General features: G+C 33.5%; 1 protein-coding gene across 1 annotated transcript in view; it reads right to left on the minus strand.

Annotated features, from left to right (window-relative positions):
• PEX7 (peroxisomal biogenesis factor 7) overlaps window positions 1–22352 on the minus strand; it is an 82050-nt gene that overhangs the window by 33892 nt on the left and 25806 nt on the right. The window contains exons 6-8 of the mRNA XM_011356167.2: window positions 15526–15632; window positions 13823–13936; window positions 12660–12715 (exon numbers count right to left, since the gene is read on the minus strand). Coding sequence (XP_011354469.1) covers window positions 12660–12715; window positions 13823–13936; window positions 15526–15632 — 277 coding nt within the window. The remainder of the gene's footprint in view (window positions 1–12659; window positions 12716–13822; window positions 13937–15525; window positions 15633–22352) is intronic.

Genomic DNA, 22352 nt, shown 5'->3' on the forward strand with positions numbered 1-22352 from the left:
CTTGCAAAATTACGCTTCACTTCATCGAAAGATCTTTCCAGGAGGACAATAATTATCCCAAGAATTTTCTAATTTAAACAAGTCAAATGGAAAACTCTTTGAAGACATATAAAAAAACCCAACATATCAACAAACTCACAAGTTACTGCTTCATCCATATAAATATCTTAGCCACTGGTATATGAATCTCAAAGAGATTTGTCAGTAAATCACATATTGCTATTAGTTGTAGAAAGAAATAAAAATATCTATCTTTAACTTTAGTTAACAATCAGGATATCAATATAATGGTTCTAAATTTGTTAAATAGTAAAATTTTGCAACTTAGTCAATACTGACTTAAACAACAGAACAGAAAATTTTCTCCTTGAAAAATAACATTTTCTTATCCCAGCAGGTCTTTCCACTTTAAATTCAGTTTCAGTAATGACTACTTTAAACATAATTAAAGAGAAAACTATATTAAAATATAACTGTTTGTAGGCTTTTATAGTCAGAGTGACCAAAGGATATCAAAATTTCTCATACATTTTAAATTCACTTACATTTATAAATAAATTTTTAGTATACTCATGTCCCAGGTGCTAGGGCCAAAACAATGAAACAGACAACTCCTCTGTAATCAGGCAGTGTGCTTTATTAACATAAAATATATTCAGTACTAAAATATCCTCATAATATGTGAATACGGATATTCTCATTCTTGAAAAGAAAATGAAAGACGACTACATTAAGATGCTGTCCTAACATCAGTGCTAATGTTTGGTGAACCTTTGCCACAAAGCCAAAAATGTGACAGTCACAAAGACATTTATATCTAAGCTATCTGAAAAGCATAGAACATTAAACCATTCTTGATCTTAAATAATTCAATCACAGTTCCTGCAAATGTTAGCAATTAGTATTATATCATCAGCCACATAATTTCTTGTGATTAAATAAACAAATGTAAAGGAATTAAAAACAACTATCTAGAAAAATGAGGTAAAATGATCATCTGAAGCTGCATATGAGCTCACATTCAGCCACTTCTCTTATCTATTTACTTTGACTGACCTTTTTTTGTGGGTAAGGGGGACTAGGTAAAGTTGAAATGAAAGGTTTGTGAGACAGAGTACATATTCAGCTATACTATCTGTTTACTTTGCCTGACCTTTTTTTATGGGGAAGGGGAAGAAAGAGAAGTATCTGCCCATGGAAATCTCTGTGCTAATAAACATAAGGATCAAAAAAGCCCATCAACCATACCAAAGTTAAGATACTTACTTTATAAAGGCAAATCCTACAAGAGTAAATATGACAAAGATAAAAGGTATTTCTGTGTCTGCTGCTTTGTTAAGATTCTATGTTTACAACAATCCAATTAAAGACCATTTTCTCACTAAAGCAATATAATAAAGCTATTTCTCTTATTTTACAATTAAATAATACATTAAATGTCACATTTATTAGAAGGTATTAGTAAGAAAGATTTTCAGTGTCTTATTTTACAGAGCAAATACAGCTTACTTTTTTCCTCAAATGTTTTTATTTTGAAAATTACCAATACACAGAAAAATTTTAAAAATGACATACTCTTTGATCTAGATTTACCAACTGTTAAAACTTTGCCGCATTTGCTTTATCTTTCATATATACATATATACATATATATGTATATATGTCTACATATACATATATAAAATAATGTTTTCTCAACCATTTAAAAATAAATTACAGACAACATCAAGAGCATATATTTATTGTAATGTGGTGCTAAGTACAGAGTTTGAGGAACATTCATGTGAATGAAAAAAAAGAAAGAAACTAAAAATTACTGAGTGCTTGAAATGGGCCAGGCACTATGTGAACAGCCTTGCATATACTGAAAAGTTAAATCTCATGATGATGATGTTTTATGACTGAGGAAATAGCAGCTCAGGGAGGTTAAGTGATTTTATATGAGACTGAATATAACAATAGCTAGTAATGGCAAATCAAAGATTTTAAACTATATCACTTTTCCTATTACACAGTGTCGCCTTTCTAAAAAATAATTTTTAACAAATATGTAGATAATATGTAATAATTTAGAGAAAAATATAGGTTGAATTGAAGTAGAAATGATCACGTGATTACGGATTTAAATAAAATGACCCACACATACATTCAGCTTTGTATAATATACCCACTGTTCTGGTTCATGCTGCACTATATTCATAAGGTACACTTCCCCCACTTGACCTTGACAGTGGAACAAGAATTCCCATTCACAAAGCTCCTCAGTAGCTTTAAGCAACATAATTATCTTATTAAAGTTATGCTAGGTAAGGCATGCATACTGATGACCTTAACTCTCTCTATGGTACTTATATCTTAAATTAGGAAACATTATTACTATTAATATTTCCATTTAAAGTATCTGCTATTTCTTTGAGCATTTACAGATACCTCCACTGAATCCTCTGAACATTCCAAAAAACAGGTATCATTTCCTGTACTTCAGGGCTGGGAAATAGAGGAGTCAGCCTTTCACCTCAAGTCTGATTAATTCAAAGGCCCACATACTCACCCTACCACACAATAGATTTCTAACTCATAGAACTTTCCCATATGTCCCCAGAGAGTGAGGCATAGGGAGGGACAGGGCTGATTCTAGAAAACCTCCTATCCCATTTTGTACTCCTCTCCCACCTCTTTATTAATTTTAAATTTTATTAAATTATAATTTATGAGTAGAGATTTAGCAAAAGTTAGCTATTTTACTGTATCTTCTTAAATTTTGCTGAATGAATTAGTTACTAAGTCTTGACTCTACATTGTAGACTTCAATCTCTCATAATAAAACCTTAAAGTTACATATTTTTTAAGTTAAACTATATTGTATTTTTCAGAAATATATCCCATGTGTAACATGGCACTTGAATGAAGTATTTTAATAACTAAGTAATATAATTCACTTAATGACAGATCATCTGATATGTATTTACCAGAGTAACACTGCACGTATTAGGAATCTGACTTTTGGGAGGAACAATAACCCAAAATAACCAAAATATATAGAAAAGTGTATATATGTGATAAAAAGTTATTTTTAAGTAGCCTATGAATTTTGTTAAGTGAGTTGATTAAAATTCGTATATACAAAAGCACATAAAAAGTGAAAGAAAAAAACTATGAAACAGTTTCTGGAGGGCCACAGTTCCTCAGGCCAGCTCTACATTACACAGACAGCTCAGTAACTGATGAGTGCCAGGTGTTGTCAGAGGAGGTTAGAATTTTGTTGAGATTTAAAATTGCGTTCATAAATTATACATCGGTTAAAGAAGATACAAAAATTTATGATAAGGACATATGAAATCCCACCCATTAGTAATCTACTTAAATTCTGGTTATATCTATCCAAACTTTTTTCAATAAAAAAATATACATATGTGTATGTTTGTGTGTGTGTATATGTACCTGTGTGTACATACATATGTACATATACACACATATATTATAACCCCCCCAAATTTTTAAATCCATAATTATTCAGATAAAAGTTATTGCACATAACCTTTTATGCATCCATTATTGTCAAGACTCATTTATGTGGAATTCTTCAATCCTGAAATGATTACAGAGATTAAAGGCAATATTGTATTTTGGCAATTTAGTGCCCATGGAGAACATGTTTATGTAATAGGGGAAAGTTATACATATTTAGAAATACATCAAGGACTTGGGCTTACAAGAAGTTTCCAAGTATCAAGTAACATCAGAAAACTTGGAAAACAGAAGGTGTAGGTTCAAGTCTAGCTCTATTACTTGCCAGCTATGTGATATTGGCCAGCCCTTCTACCTCTCTGAATCAACTGTCTTCTATATAAAATGAGCACACCAGTGTTGTATGGATTAAAGGAAATATTTTATGTGAATATACTCTGTAACTAGACACAGCTAATCAAAAATAAAAAGTTAAATATAAGAATAGATACTGATGCAGTAGAATTTTAAGCATAATAAAGACCTGTCCCCTCTTAGGCCTGTCCTTCTCAGTGTTCCTACTGCCCAAAACCCAATTCAATAGGGGCACTGTTGGAGGAAGAGGAGTCAATTTCTAATGGCGGGGTCTGTTATGGCCACTGTAGGATTTTATGCCTGTTCCCTGACCTAAATGCCAATAGTGTCTCCCACCACTACCACAAAACCAAATCTGCCCCACTAAGAATTACTGCAGGTTTAGCTTAAAGTGAAAACGTAATTAGGAAAACATACACATTAAGCTTCAGGTCCTTTTACTTTCATATAAATAAATGGATAAGAATGTTCTTCCGAGAGCCCACAGAGACAATATGGAAGTTCTAGGCATCTAAAATGCACCGAAGGTGAAAAATGCTCTGCCAAGGGGGCAGAAAGTCACTGAAAGGCGAGGAGGTAGAGAATGGTTAAGTGAAGTGTATCTGGTGTATACCTTTCTGGAAATTTTCAATGAAAATGTATATATATGTATATATCATAATTATAGAAGCTTTTAAAAATCAATAAGTATTAAGATAGCAATCCTAGTGAAATGCTGGAGCCAGTTTGTATTGACTTGTGAGAGCTGACTGTACATCTCTTCCCGACCCCATATTTACTGGCATCATATCACATCTGTAGCCTGATATTGGCCATGGTGGAGGTATTTATACCACTGCATTCATATTGTCAACACTACACAGCAGGTTCCTCCCACCTGCCTAGAGAACCAGTTGTTGAATACTTATCAACACACTACTAGTCTACCCTCATTGAATTTTATGTTGAATAATAAATTATCAATTAACTCAACTGTTGTCATCAGGTCTTATGACAAGAGAAGCACTGACAAAAATACTGTTACCTTATATTCATATTTTTAAAACTCAGAATTGGAACTTTGAATTTAAAAGTTATGTACTGGAGAACATGCTGACAAATAGTTTTTTGCTATCACCAAAGAACTGAACTCCAAGAAGGTCGGGTTAAGGCTGCCTGCTTTTGTTGTTATAAAATAAAAATTATTATTTCACCCTTAAAGACTAGAGCTGAAATGGGGCTCAGCCCCAAAGAGATGGCCTTCTGTCCCATCCATTCTGGTAGTAATAAAGACTATAGAGGCAAACACTATGTGACAGCATTTGCGTATATTAATTCATCTAATATGACAATCCTATGTGGTAGGTACTATTATAATTTCTATTTTACAGATGAAGACATTGAGCCATACAGGCTTAAAATAGCTTGTTCAAGTTTGTACGGCAAGTAAAAGACAGTCTGGCTTTTACTTGTTCAAGTTAGAACATACAAGTTTTAACTTGTATGTTACCCAGCATGCATCAATCCACATTTAGTCCACTGAACATGTATCTTCCACTACTCCATATCTATATTATGACTACGTGTCTCCCACTATGCCAACACAAGTGACATGCTCAGAGCTCCCTTAAGTGTACTCCTACCTCTTTCTAAGCTTTCGTGTTTATCATTTACTCAGCAAGAGATCCCAAACTGTCTATTACAATGGCTGGCAGATAACAGATATTCTATAAATATGCCTGAATTTTAAAGTAGAGTACAGTTGTACCATTTTTGTAACTAAAAAGTAGCTCAACAGTTGAGTTAGAAACATTAAAGTTATAGGCAAGAGTTTCACATCATACAGCTATAGATGAGCATAGTTTAATAAAATTGGAATTAAAATTTACTTCATATTTTTCTGGCCAAATCTAAAAAAACACTGCTGTTTAGTTTATTATTACCAAAGAACATTGATTAAAAAATGTTTTAAAGGTTAGAATATTTATAAAAGTATCATGAAACTGAAAAGTGTTACTCTGAGGCTAAACTGAGCCTTTTAGCTTTATCAATTAATGAAAGTTATATTTTTCATCTGAGAAGCATTTGCTACAACATGGAAGAGACAAAATGTTGATCTTAATGAAAAAAAAAACAGCAGCTTTTACTGTCATTTGGCTGTCACACATACCTTGTTTGATTTCTGACTGTGTTTATGAAATGATCTACTTGGTATGAAACAAAATAAGCATTCAAAACTCAAATTGTGCTTATGCATGGCTGGCAGAGCAAACGTGGCTCTACAAACAAAGAAGTAACCCAATGGAAAGTATATAAGGAGAAGATAATATGCTAAAATCTATAGTGATAACATTCATGAAGGATGGAAATAAGTCACTATGAAATATTTTAGAATTAGTACTATCCCGAGTAAAGTTTAGAAAGAACCAATGTGTATTTTTAGAGTATTTTGCCCATCAGCTGAAGGGAGTTCTGATATTTTTCAAAAAGGTTGGAGTTTTTATTTAATTTAAGCCATGCTAAATAATTTCAAATACTAGGATACATATTTTTAGATTTGTATTACTTATTCAGCGAAACATAATGAACTAGTATATAAGAACTTAAAACTTTTTTCTATTAGATATAATATATCCATATAAAACAAAAATATGAAACTTGCATTTCATAAAACCACGTGAACTATTTTAAAATAAAATTTTAAAAGTTTAAAAAACTAAACAAAATAGAAAAAATTGGGAAGTAAATGAAAACTTATATTTGACGAGCTATATTACAAAAACTAGTAATCTAAAATCTAGAAGTGACCTCTGTATAATTATCTGTGCTAAAAATTAAACAGGTTACTGATGGGTCTTACATCTTAAATCCTTTTCTTTTTTTTTTTAAATGGCTTTTCTGGCACCAAAAATATCATCAATCCAATGAGATTTAAATTTCTTCAGAGGATTAATTTAACTCATATCACATGGGGTAAAAAATCTACCAAAAACGTGCCTTTTCTGACCTTTCCAATGAATGATCACCACACACAAATAATGAGGTTAAACTCACACAAGGCATTAGTACAATTAAAGTCATATTCTCAACATGTGTGGAGAGTTACACATATACATACATATAATACATATACTCAAAAATACACATATAAAAATTTTTTTTAAATTGTTGTTTTCCTTTTCTATTGACATTCCTTTCCATAAAAAAGTCTTTGATAATCTTATATCGAAATACAGTTATTAGCCTCCAGTTGCATTTAGTACAAAGACGAAACAGTAATTTAGTAGCCATATGTATGTTAAAATTAAAATTCTATAACTGAAAAAAAAAATAACATTGCTTTTATATACCGCCTGTGAAGCAATTTGGCTTAAGTTTTTGATTCCACTTCATACACGGAAAATGTTTACCAATTGTGCAGAAAAAAAGAATTCTAGGTTTCAGGCTTGACTGGGGATAACATTCCCATTAACTGAGACAAATAATGTAGATATATACACAAGTCCAGTAGAGGGAAGGAAGGAAAGAAATAGAGTTTAGTGTGAGATGTCTATCTGGACATTCAAGTGCCTATAATTCATCCAGCAGACAGCTGAATAGACAGGCCTAAAGCTCTCAAGAGAGGTCAGAGCAGAAAAAAAGAGGTTGGGAATCATCATTCTGTAAGTAAAAGAGTACCAAGCTAAAGATGACCAAGTTTAAGAAAAAGAGAAGGAGACTCCATGATGAAGCATAGGAAGAAAGGGTCAGTGGAAAATGAAAAAAATAAAAAAAGAACACAGAATCCCTGGGATAGGCAGCGTCAAGAAAGAAGGTTTGATCTATAGTGTAAAATACAGCAGCAAGGTCCAGTCCAATAAATGCTGACAGTGGGCTGGATTTGGTGTTACTGAGGTCACTGGTAGCTTCTGCCAGAGAAATTTCAGTAAAGAAGTGGAGGCTGAAGCCATTTATACATGTAGAAGTAAATGCACATATAGCTATAAGTGCCTAGGACTATAAGCTTTCAAGAGCTTACAAAAATGCCTAAGAGCTGAAAATTAAAATTAATTTGTAATTAATATATATAAATTAACATCATTAATTCATAAATTTTGTATTAAACACTTCATTCCATCTGAAAATAATTTCTAGGTTAGATTTTCAATTTCACAAAAATTCCAAAGTAAGCATAATGATTGCCAAGAAATAATCAATCATAAGTAAGTCACTCATTGCCAGATCACTTCAAAAGCAAAAGTTTAAAAATCTTGTCAATATAATTAGACCTATTTAATCAGTGATGTGGATCTATTTTATAGATTTCAAATGATATGAGATAAGACCTCCCAAGTATCTTGGGACTATAATGGTCTTAAAATGGCTCTGATGAATGAAAGCTTAAAGGAATGCTAAAAACTTGGTTAGAAAGAAAAGAGAAATATAAGAGTGGTGTTAAAGGAAAATATAGAATAAAGGAAGAAGTTACAGGCTGAAAGTCAATAGAGACTTGAAGAATGAGGATGTATGCAGGAGAAGAGGTAACTCCATAGAGTAAAGTCCCATGAGTGTGTGAGATCAAGCGCACTCAGGTCCAAGGGTAGCAGAAGAGCAATGGACACAGATACAGAGGTACAGACTGAGAAGGATTTGTAGGCCCGCTGTGGAAATTGAGATAATTGTGCTTGAGCATTACAACTTTTTTTAAAAGAAAGAAATAACATGTTGTGTTGTTTTTTTAACTGAAAGTATAGAAAATAGAGTTGATGAGGTGGATTGAGAAGAGAACCAAAGCTTGAGAACAACGGAGAATTAAGACAGTATTTTCAAGTGTGTCCTCTTAAGTAATTTTTATAATCACCTTTTGGAAGGACAGGTATTACCAATTCCATTTTGCATATAAAGATATCTGGACTCTAAGTTATATAGGAAAATTGTCTACTAGAACGTCTTTTTCAACTTTATGTTAAATATATTATTTAATTATAATTTCAGTTTTTCCAAATGCTTACAAATATAGCTATGACACTTTTGATCTCGTAGCATGTCAATAGAACCATGACCTAATCCATTTCTCTCCCCAGAAGCACTCAACATCTATCCTCCAATCTCCAGTCCTATTTAGGAGTCAGGAAAAAAGCAAAGTCTAATTTTTAAAAGTGAAGAGAAAAATAAGACTGTGAGCAACCAATTGTGATGATTTCTGAGCATGGTTAGGTACCTACAAGATTTTAGAGTAGTATAGTCCACATTCGAAAGGCCAGACTTAACAAATTTTCCTGAGACAAATCTACATTTAGAAAAGTGGGGCATTTTTGCACGTGGTGTTCAGGGATACTTAAGTATATAGATAAAACAGAGACTGATCAGTAGGGTTAAGATCATCGTAATGACGATTCTGAAAAGAAAGTATAGGTCTCCCCCTTAAATCAGAAACAGAACAGTGAGATGGACTTAAGATGTCCCTTGATTGATAGGCTCCAAAAATCAGAAAGACCCAATTAAAACTGTTAAGGACACTAAAAATTAGATTATCAAAAGATCAACGCCCTTGGATGGGAGACCACCTAGGAAGACCAGGTGCTGTAGAAGTAAAAAATAAAAAAAATTAAAAATAAGGGATTGTAAGCTGACAAGGTCCTTACAATCTGTGAGGTCAACCAAGGGTTGCCTCATCTTAAAAAAAAAAAGATCAACGCCCCATCTCAGTTGGTCAACTCTCTGGTGATCACCAAAGGTCTCTGAAAGCCAAGGACTAGATTCTATATCTAGAAACTCCTTTTGAGCCCACAATTGACACTATGTAAGAGGGAAGATTCAAAGTTCTCTCTTCATCCTGCTCAGCCTATCTGGAGGATCTGACATCTGGAGGATTTGATATTACTGGTCATCCACATCTGGTTGGAATTCCTCTCCTGCAGTTTCTGTGACATAATACGTGCTCTGGGGTCTTTTCCTGTTTTAGGTGGGCTGTTCTCTTCTTCCTTCCAAAATTTATCCTCTCCCGAAGATACTGTCTTTTTGTTTTTCTTCCTCTAAACTTATCTCCCTTTGGTTTATTTACTCTTATGGATTGAATTATCAGTTAAGTTAATAGCTTTCAGTCCACAATTACAGCCCTAACTTCCAGCCAATGATCTAGCTCCACAGTATCAGTCTGGAAACATCCTGGGGTAGATAGCAAACAACTGATAACTTTTCTTCTTATCTGCCATGTTGCCATTCTTTGAGTTTCATGCTAAAAATTCTATAATCATTCTTTACTATTTTATATAGACTATTAAAAAAAACAAAACCTGGTTATGCTATCATTTTAATTGAGAGCTGGAAGTCTCAGTGTAATTATGTTTCCTAATTTGTCTGCCTGCTTGTATTGGATCAGTCAAAAACAAAAACAAAACCCAGTTAGGGTATGTAATTTCTCTCAAGGCACGGTAATTTTTTCTATTAGAAGTACAGTCTACACAAACAAAGTTATATAGCTTCTCCCAAGTCAAATACGGACTCAGAAGTAAAAGAGAGGGGAATTTTAGGTGGTTGAGTCAATGAAGTCATGTAAATTTAAAATTCTTAGTGGATCCTCACAGAAACCAATACAGAACAACAAAAAGAACAATTAAAACTACACAAAACTTAGGCCTTCAACATATCCAAACTTCTAATTACTTAAGAAGAAAAATAAAAACAGTATACCAGTGAGCTACCTCCCATTTCCAGCTGCAAGTCTTTGTGGACAGCAAGGGCAATTTAGGAAACACTAAACTTAACAGAGAAGAGAGGGGCAGAGACACACAAAGTCTTTACCAATTAAAAAAGTTAAAACTACTATAAAAATAAAATGGATACGATAATTCAAACAAGTCACTTGACAAAAGATTCACCTCAAGAAAACAAACAACAAAGTAGAAGAAAATTGTAATATAACATTCTGAATAGAATTAAAATCTTCAAACAAGCATTTGGGGACATAAAAAAAAAAACCTTGATGAACATGGTATGAGGATATATTTCATCTTTGTCCCCGGTTTCTGGCATAACTCTTAAAACTCTTGGAATTTCCTGAATAATAGGATGGTCTTTCATTATTCATAAGGAGCCATACCTGAGTTTATGCTAACGAGTGACTTAGGATGGAGCCCTTACATAACCTCAGGATGGGGCTGGTCACCAGAAAGACCAAATGATTAGAGGGCTGAAACTTTCAACCCCAACCACTGACCTCCAGGGAAAGGCAGGGAAGTAGAGTGGGGAAGCTAAAAATTAAGCTCTATAAAAACTCTAGAAAAATAAGATTTGATGAGCTTCAAGGTTGGTGAACACATCCATGTGAGTGGGTGTTCACTCCAATTCCATGAGGACAGAAGCTTCTGCACTTGGCAACCTCACCCTGTGTACTTCTTCATCTATTTATCTTTTTCCTTTATAACATCTTTTAAAGTAAACTGGTAAACGTAAGTAAATCTTTCCCTGAGCTTTGTAAGCCAGTCTAACAAATTATCAAATCTGAGGAGGGGCTTATGGGAATCTACAATTTATAGTGGATAGGTCAGAAGAACAGGTGACAACCTGGACTTGCGACTGGCATCTGAGGTGGGAGCAGTCTTGGGGAACTGAGCTCTTAACCTGTAGGATCTAATGTTATCTCCGGGTAGATATTATCAGAACTGAGTTAAATTTATAAGACACCCAGTTGGTGTCTGTTGAGAACTGGAGAATTGCTTGGTGTGAGAAAAGTCCACACACATCTGGTCTCAGAAATACTGACAATAGAGGAGAAAAACAGAGTTTTCTCCTTATAATCAGGAATTCAAAAACAAAAGAAAAAGTGGACAAAAACGGAAGTGAAATAGAGCTGAAATAGACACAAGAAAGAAATAGGAAAAAAAAGGCAAAAACCATATCAGAAATGAAGACAAAAATACATGGTATTCAAAGAATATGTTTACATGAAAATATAAGGGAAGAACAACAACCAAGAGAATAAAAATGAGATAAAAAAGTCAAAGGTATCTGACAGAAAGTGTTTGATATAGAAGACAGGTGAAAGATATTCAATTTATGTATAAAACAATAGATCAGAGCTAACATTTCAAATTATAATCTAAAAAATCTTTCTGGAAATAAAAGAAGACCTGAAACTACATATTTAAATAATCCACTGACCTCTTTAACCTGTAGCAGGGAAAAGTGAACCACAACAATCAGAGTCCCTGAGAAAAGTATCAAACAGCTTAAATGATAAGAAAATTAGATTGGCATTGAAATTCTCAACAACAACAACATAGAAAAACAAAAATGATGTAGCATTTTTAAGAAACTCCAGGAAGTAAATATAAATTAAGGAGTTTATATTCAGCTAAGCTATCCTGCAAGTATCAAGGATGTAGAGAAATAGTTTTAAACATTCAAGGGCTCTAATCATCAGCACTTCTTGAGGAATATACCAGAAGAAAAACTTCATCAAAGCAAGAGATGATGACGAAGTTTCAGCAAAAAAATTGATGATGAGCATTTAATATATTTAGTTATATATCTAAAAGCAAAGCAAAGGTGGAAACAAGAGTGGGAGAATAATATATCATATGACAGTGCTGTATGTTACATGTTGCATGTTCTGGCAAAGGATAACTAAAATAATCCAAAATTTGATGGAGAAGACAATGGAGGAAAAGAAAAGTAGAATAAGTGCACTGGTTATACATGCAATAGGTACGAGTTAAAATAAATACCATTAAAAACTCACAACCAGTGACAAATTTTCAAATGTACCCAGTTCACATTTTTTCATATTAGTTAAATACATTAGCTTTCATAAAAGTTGAAAAGATGAAAATGCTACTTGGTATTTCACAATGAAACTTAATCAAAAATTACTGTACCTTACAGTAAAATCATAGGAGCAAGAGGCCAGCACGGAAGCATGAAATGGTGAAAACTATAAAAATAAACAAACAAGGTTTTTGAAATTGGCTGTAATTATAACATGCTACTTTATTTGGTCATTTCCATAAACATTATGATAAAGTCTAGTCAGGACTGTCACTTAAAATTATGCTTTCCCAAACCTCATATGCTTTAACTCAAGGCAAAAATCTTCTGGCTGCCCTTTGCAATTATTTTTCTTCAGTGTTTTTCTTACCAGTACTTTAATAGTTAAATACGCATAATAACTACATTTAAAAACTTTCTAGTTCATTACCCTATTTTATCCTCAGAAGCACTTTGAAATACACATAAAAAATATTTTTCAAATACTAAAACCTGTGTGCCATTAAAAGAAAAAAAAAAACAGGAGGACACTGTCTCATACATTAAGCTGTAGCCAATAAAATTTAAAATATTAATTTAACTGATACTTGGAATTTTTAAAATAGGAATAACATAACTTTCTCATTGGAAAGATCATAAGGCACTTTTTTACCCTTAATGTAAAAAGTAAAGAATTAAGTTCAGAGATGTCACTTAATAAGATGTTTTCCACAGTGACTTAGCAAAACCTACCTAAATAAAAGCTGGGAAACTAAATTACAGCACTCCTAAGCAGGCAAATTTCTGAGAAACAGCAGAGAAAAGTTATCTCATCCTCTGATGTTTACAGAGTGGAAAATTTTCTATACTCCAAATGTTTGTGAACATTCATATATATTATCACATTAAGGAAAAGAAAGAACAAACCATTTAGCTATAGGAGTTACAACAAAGCAAAAAGAGCTTCCCACTGAATGGAAAATTATGAAGAATATTGAAGAATATAACGCTAAAAGTAATTACTAAAGTTAAAAAATATTAAAAGGAATAGCAGACTGGGGATGACAGAATGAAAAAAACATTTTTATTTAACCCTAAGTACACACTGGCTACACTGTCTCAATTTCATTCAATAATTATTCAAATATTTTACCTAATTTTAGCTTTCACTATTAATTATCAATGGTTGGGTAACAAAATATGCATAAAAAAATAATCCCAACCTTTTAAAAATACTTCATTAATTATATTTATTTTTTTATATTACATATAAAATGAAAAGATAAAAACTTACTTTCACTCTTCTAATAGCATAGGTGTGACCAAGAAGTTCAAAAACTGGTTGTCGAACATTCCTCAAATCCCAGCCTCTCAAACTACAATCAACTGCACCGGTCACCAGCAAATTCTGAAAACAATTCAGAGAAAAGTAAACTGTGACATCTTTGCAATTAAGCAGTATCCATGCTTTCCTACTAGGAACAATGTCTATTTTCTGATCATTATTTAATTAGAACCCAGGATTCATTCCTGAGAAGTTGTATGACAAGCATAGAATGGAATCGAAATACACATCAAAACATAAAACTTAGTGACTTGAGAGAAAAGGAATGCCATATGCACTCTGTATGTGATGGAACACTACATACAACAGAAAAGAGCACAGTTCCAAATAGCACTGTGGATCTTCCAATTCACCTTTAGTAATATCAATAAGTACATAAGGGATTAAAAATTTTACCAGGCATTTAAAGGCAAAAGGCCTGTTAATTTAGGGATATTTGAAAGAGCGAAGGGTATAAATTAAATACTTATATGCTTTTCTAAATCTAACTCAATCATTGTTCCCAACTCTCACAGGCCATTTCTCAATGAAATATCTAATCGTATCTGAGAATCTATGCAAATAAATGGTAAGTCTCCTATCTAGTCAGGTTTTACACATTCTGCTATCTACAGACCCAAGTAAACCCAGAGTTCCTGGCTGAATAGGCCTTCATATTCAGCCCCATCCCATGTCAACTAGGGCAATAATTCATTGTCTGAATGTTTTGGGCTTCAGTAAAGCTCATTTGAAGAAAAGTTTCAATGATTTAAGGAAAAAAAATTTTAACCACTCTCAAGTGTATACTGGCATCCTTTTTAGAATTTCCAAATGCATAACACAGAGTCCACAATTTCATTTTTCTTTATGGGAAATTCATTTATGATGAGAAAGATTTGAACTGTAGTTATTGGCATTGAGATTTTATTTTGATTAAGTACTACTATTGAATGAGTACTGTATTTTTTAAAATCTATTTTCACTTTATTTAAAAAAAAACTCTGCCAATATAAACCTTCTCTAAATTTGCATTAATTAATGTGAATCTGGGAAAATACAATACATATGTTTTACCTCTTTGTTACAGTAAACAGACTACTTTAAATACATAAATATACATGAATAGTATATCAACACATATTTACTCCACTGCTATTTCTATTCTATATGCTCCTGTGATTAACTGAAGCTTTGCAAAAAGTTACAAAAGGACACTGCTTTCTTAAAGAAGCATGAAGCTTGATTAGACTTATAAGGGAGGATGAAACAAAATTTTAAAAACTGATGGACTGTTAAATTAAAAATCAATCTACAAACCGTTCAGCAGCCTGAACAAGAATGGGAAGCAAAAGATAATACAAATTGGCGGGGTTAAGAGCAAGAAAGAAAAAAATTCCATAAATTGTAAAGCAGTTTCCCAAACAAACAAGTAAGGCTGCACTGTTGAACTTTGAGAATTTCTATTTCTTATTCTGTTTGTTTAATGTGCACTTAAATCCAATTAATGCTAATGCAGGTCACTAATAACCATCAATTAGAAATGAAAGGGACTGAATTTAACTTAATGGTCTATAAACACTACCAAAGTCCACATAAACAAACATAAAATAAAATCTAGAACATTTCAACATCAGCAAGGGCTCAGTAGCTCAGGATAGAGCCAGAGAGAGTACCTCGTTGTATTTACACCAGTCACAACTCAAAATTTCTGCTTGATGTGCTGGAACCACAATTCTGACTCCTGTTGCCTTCATGTCCCAAATTCTCAGAGTCTGATCACCTGGTGAAAGAGGAAGACCTGATCACCTTCCATCACACCACTCGGATGTTCAGTGAGATATTGTACTCATGACGATAAATCAACGGAAAATCCACTGCTTTCACTGATAGGATATTGCTATCCATATATCACATATACATATGTACAGATTTTAACTAAAGTAATCCATAGAAACTACTAAAAGTGATGTACTACAAAAGGTAATGCACTATGATTGTATTTTTTAGATCTACTCAAATCGGGGAAGTTCGAATCTCACACTGAAAAGCCCATTGGTAAACAAACGCATCCAGTGCATTTTTCATGAGGAAAAGGCCCTGAAAATCCTCACTTCAAGGTTAGTACCCTGTATCAGCATATCCTATAAGAAACAAAAAACAGTAACAATTTTACTGTGAAATGTAGGCAAAGTGTACCAAGTCAAAATGGAGAATTTTTAAATCTTAGCTTCTGTTTACTACATTTTCATGGGCTAGACAGAGGGATATATTTCTCCCTGGAAAAGAAAACAAGATGAAAATTTCTGATAATCTAAAAAGTACTTTTTTGGTAGCAATTTACAAAGAAGGAAACTGAAGCACATGAAGATGAAATAAGTTGCTCGAGAGAGCAAGTGATGGAATTAGGACCTGGTACCGGAACCAGGCAGTCCAGCTCCACATGTCTACAACTATACCACTGTGACTCCTCATGCTGCTGGAGAAGTGCCATACAATCACATTGGCTGATTCTTGAGGAATTATTCTCTTAATTTGTGTTATTTTTTTCTGTAAATTGGGGGGGGGGGCATTTAATCATACATCACACACACACACACACACACACACACACACACACACACACACGACATTCTGTCACATTGACCCCAAAGTTATTTTAGAAATAAATGTAAGTGTTTTAGTTCATTGGCAAGATTTCACTCATACGTGGGATATAAAGCTGAAAACAACAAATGAACGTGACAAACAGAGACTCATAGACACAGACAACAGCTTAGTGGTTACCAGAGGGAAAGGAGAAGCGGGAAGGGAGATAAGGGTAAAGGAGTTAAATATATGGTGACGGAAGGAAATTTAACTTTGAGTGGTGAACACACAATGCGATGTACATAGGACGTATTACTGAACTGTAATTAAATTTTAACCAATGTCGCCCCAATAAATTTAAGTAAATAAATACATAAAATAAAAATTTTAAAAAAAGAAATAAAAGTACTAAAAGATTTCAGATAAAGTTGAAACCTCTGTTGTAGTTCCAATCCCATACCCATCTCCTTGTCCAGGGGCCACCACAATCATGAAATTGGTATGCTTCCCTTTAGTGTGTGTTTTTGTAATACTTTTACATTTTTATGGATCCATAAATACATACTATTGCTTTGTGTGTGGGATTTTAAAAAATGTATTTAAAAACACCATTCTACTACTTGACAAAAGGTTGAAAACCGCTCTGATACAAGAGAGGACTTAATATTTTTGGATCTAGCTAAGGATGATAGGGATAAGAAGGAATGATGAGTCTGAAAAAAAAACCAAATGTAAATTGTTCAGAATTGGTACAGATTAGAGCTTCAAATATCTTCTGGGGCCCTGATTATAATCACTATCTGTGGTCTAGCCACCAGTCAGTAGAATTTGCTTCAGTTTTCTAAATACCTTTGATAAAATGATCTGTCATGATTCTTCCTAGCCTTCAGGGTACAGTAAGTCCTCAACATCATCAATAGGTTCTGGAATTTTGAAGTGAAACGACAAATAACAAAACCAATTTTACCATAGGCTAATTGATATAAACAAGTTAAGTTCCTACAGCATCTCATCAATATTGTAATGAAACGACATTGAACAGAATGATGTTATTTGAGGGGCTGCTACATAAAGCAGGGTGCTGTGGACGTCTCGTGTCTGGTCTGTTCAGCAACACTCTTCTGGAACAACACCCGCTCGCTTCTTGACTTGTGATTCCAGAAAGCCATAAGGTTCAACACGGCTGACCAGCTGCCAGTAGCAGGTCTGCAACTGATGAGAGAAGCTGACCAGGCAATGATAGGTCCAAGAAAGGCCAGTCATAGTATCTTATTCCCTGTCCTAATCACAGCTGACAGGCCAAAAGGAGGTACTTGAAATTTTTCTGAACTATAACTGAAAAAATGTCAGTCCATCTCTTATGACAGAATTTACAGGTTATAAAATTGAGGAGCCGCTGGTAGCCATGTGTCTCATTGTATGAAGAAAGCCAGTGGCTAGAGTCAAGTCAATGAGCAGAGAAAACTTGGAATTAGAGACTGTGTCCTGGAGCCATTCAAGCATCCCTTCCCTTTCTGGGGTTGCTTTTCAATAAATTCTATAATGACCTAAGATAGTTCAAGTTCTATCACTCGTAGGCAAAGGAGATCCGTGATCATCTTAGAGAGAGTAATAAAATTCACTTGAAGTTCTAGTCTCTAAAAGCCTAGCCCCAGACAAAAACATTTGATTCAGCATGAGGCTTCCAATGAAATATAGGAAATGCCTAGATAATGTACACCAGCTTTCAAAATTTTATTTGTAATATTAGGTCTGAAACTATAAAGTCTGCTATAGCTATAACTAGAGCATTGTTTAAAGTTCAATGAGCTTGTGTTTACCCTAAAAGTTACATTATACGGGTATGTGAATGATTTAAAGTACCAAAACATTACAATGAATTTTGACAAGGGAGATTAAGAAATAACTGTTATTCTAGCAATAATACGGATGGGTCCCACAAAATATAATGTTGAGCAAAAGAAACCAGACACAAAAGCATTAAAACAGGCAACATTAATCTACACTATTAGAGGCAGCAGAATGGTCACTAGGGGCACAGAGTGGAGGTGGGTGATCACGACTAGAAGGATGTGAGAAGGGCCTCTGGAAACCAACTGTTTCTTCATCTGGGTGCTGGTATAACAGATGTGTTCATTGTGAAAATTCATCACTTTCTACACTTAGGTTATGTACTGCTCTATATGTGTATTATACTTCAATAAGAGATCAAACAAAACAAGTTATTCTAAATTTCTCTAGGACAATATTTTGGTTCCTCATCATCATACTGGAGCAACATTAAAAAAAAAAGTACCACAGTTTGTCTCCTCTTGCAGTTTAATTTAAAGGGCACAAAAAAAGTGAGAACTGCTCTGCAGGAGCTAGGAATTCTACTTCCTTGACAGTCACTCCTCCTATACCCATTTGGCACTTCATCCTCATCACTTTGTTTTCCAGGTAGGAGAGAGACCTTCTGGCCAAATGGCATAGTGACTCATTCAACTCTTTGAACCACCAGGACATCTGCATTTACATCGTTTTTTTAAATCTTATTTCATTGTCAGTCAGACATTTATCAGGGGCCTGTGATGGTGCCAAAGACCCACCTGAATTACCAGCTTCTCTTATCATTTGCAGACCTGCCACTGGCTAAATGCATAAAACCGAACAGGAAGTGCTGGCTGTTATGTCTAACTTTAAACTGCAGCAGAAGTAGTTGGATAAGGAGGAATGAGTGTAAACGGTGAGTGTGAAACTGTGACCTGAGTAGCAAAAGGATACATATCAGGTCCAAATAATTCAATTTAATTGAAATACCAGATGCCTATCAGATGTAATGCAACTTTTTTCTTAGAGCAGAATGAGTTTTTTTTAACTACTAGACCCCCACACATTTAGACATGACTATCACTTAATGCAACTATATGGGGTCTGTAATAGTAGAAAGTTAGTTTTTATGGTTCAAAGAAAAGTCCACTTCATATTAGTCCTCTTTCTGTAAGAGCTCAAATATTCTTCCCTTCTAGCTCATATAACTTAGAAATATGAATTCTGAACTAGAAAAAATGCAATGTCCTTAGAGAACTCTGCTATGGAAGGTAAATCTAGATCTAAACCTCTAAAAACTTCCCCCTTTTGGCCTGTCTTGACTTAGCTAATGATACATTTAGTTCTAGATTTGCAAATACCATACAACTTTGAAAGTGACTAAATTCTTGGACTCATTTTTTTTTAAAGGAACATATTTTATAGCTCCATAGATCCAGTGCTTGATTCTCATCAAATCCCCGTAGATTTATTTTAAGCCTTGAATGGGCCACCATATTAGTGAATACTGGCCCTCTAGAATGTATCCATCTACTTCTACCTAGTCAGGATTCACTCTTTCCATTCTCAGTGTATGTATGTAGTCTGAGTACTACTATCCTCTCCCATTTCCCATTCTCAACTGCTGAGCCAAAGCCAACCAACATACTACGTGCCCCTCTCTCAGGCACGGTGGTTAGTTTAGGACAGCCACACGGCACCTTCAGAGCCAATGAGAAAATGAAACTTTCTTAGATACCTAAGAACTTCTCACTTTTTCCTACCAGCCAGAAACCAGAAAGGATCTAGGGACTGAAAGCTACTGCCATATTGCTATCACATGGTGCCTGATACTGAAACCAACTCAGCAGAAGACAACAAAAGAGATGGCAAGAACATCCTTTGAGCCTTATTTCCAGCCATGTCTATAAAGCCAGATCTAATTCTGGACTTTTAAACTATGTGAGCAAATAAATTACCTTCTTCCTTAAAGCAGTTTGGGTCAGAATTTCTTTCAATTCCAACTATAGAAGTCCTGGCTGATAAGACCACTATTTATATTCATTTCTAATAGAACACATGAAAGTGATGTCATTAAACAGATGGTCTTTTTCTCTATTAAAGCAAAAGATCATTCTGTTGATAAAAGGTTTTTTATGTACTACCTATTTACAATTACAGGTAGTTTTAAAAGTTAAGTTTTAGGATTATATTGCTCTCTATACACAATTAATCTGCTTCTATTCTGTCTCATATACTGAACATTCTGTATGCACCATCCAGAGTCAATATTATGTATAACATGCTACACAAAAGTCCAATGTAAAAGGAAGAGGTATGAGAGACTCAGCCCGAAGGCCTAATATACACAGTCTGCCTGACATTTATGTAAATACAGCTGTATTAGTTCATGATCCTGTCATTGTCAGATTTTACATTGGCAAAAAAAGAACAATGATTAAAAGCAAGCGAAAACAATTTAAAATTTAAATAATAATATAAATTAACAAAATTATATACAATAGTAAGGTAAAGGAACTTTTAAACTCTATTGTAGTTCAAGGAATTTTATTTACTAAAATTTTTACAAATATGTAAAATTATACTCATCAATTCTAGTTTATTATGAATGATGCCAATTAGAGCTGCTAGCAGACATGTCTTCACTGTTTCACTAAAAGGGAAGCCTGTTTCAATTCACTGAAGGTAGATCTATTCCATGCCATTAATTCCACCCAGGACTGGAAACTACTTCTTTAAAACTGTAGGATGTAAGGCCAAAGGGCACGCCTACCTTAAGATAATGATGCTAACATCAATTTGATTCGAATCTTCATACAAACTTTAATTCAACTGTACTAATAGTCTCTGTGTTAGGGCTTTTCACCAGTAGTAAAATTATAAAAACTGTAACTATTATACTAAACTGTAGTCCTCTTACAGATATGATTCACTATAAGCATGAAACTCATTAGTATTTACACTAAATTAAAAGCATAAAAGGTGATTAGCTGAAGTTGTATATTTAGGCTAAAGGGTTTATTCAAATTAAATGTATTAATATTGCTATCTTTTATTTAATAAACATCTAGACTTATGGTTAGCTGCACCACAGAAAGATAAAAGATCAATTTAGGCTTGGAAAAGGAAATGTGGCAAGGAAAAATATGTTATTTATCCCATCCTAAAACCTTGATATTTTGAAAAAGATTTAATTCAGATTATGGATTTAAAAAAACTGTGACAACTTATAAGTTTAAAAAAATAACAGTAAAAAATTTTTGTTGATAGTGTACTATTTTTTATTCTAGGAAACAATGCTGTTAACTTCAATCAGCAAACAAAAAATATTTTAAATTAACTGCCCCTCTATGCATAGAAATTACTATTATTCACTATCATCTGAGATCCAAAAAATTGATTAATCTAAAACAACACACTTCTCTGTACACAATTTGCCTAAAGTTTTCCACTTCTGAGTATCGTTAACCTAATAATACTTACAGAATTCAGGGGCATTTGGTCAGTTTTAAATTTTAGAATTAAAAAATAATAAACAAAAGACAAATACCATATGATCTCACTTACAGGTGGAATTAAAAAAAAACATATAGATGCAGAGAACAGATTGGTGGTTGCTAGAGGTAGGGGTGAGGGTGAACTTTCATGTGTGAAGGTTATAAAATGAATGTCATGCAGATGTAATGTATAGTATGAGAACTATAGTTAATAATACTGTATTGTTTATTTGAAAGTAGCTGAGACTAGATCATAAAAGTTCTCATCATTAAAAAAGAATTGTAATTGTGCGTGGTGATAGATGTTAACTCGACATACTGTGGTAATCATTTCACAACATGTATATACGAATAATAAATAATTATGCTGTACACCTGAAATTAATGTTATATGTCAATTATATCTCAATAAAAAATAATAAAAAGCAAATTAAAAGGATTTCTGTGACATTATATTTCCTATGGAAGTTACGTAACATAATTCAATAACTCAGGGCATTGATATAGTTTATTATCAAGAAAGGAACAATTATCCTATCAATTGCTTATCTTTGGATGCTGGATAATTAAACAAGGAGACAATACCAGAAGCACTCTACCTCCTTCTG

This window comes from Pteropus vampyrus, unplaced genomic scaffold (genome assembly GCF_000151845.1).
Source record: "Pteropus vampyrus isolate Shadow unplaced genomic scaffold, Pvam_2.0 Scaffold24, whole genome shotgun sequence".
In the NCBI taxonomy this organism is placed as follows: Eukaryota; Metazoa; Chordata; class Mammalia; order Chiroptera; family Pteropodidae; genus Pteropus; species Pteropus vampyrus.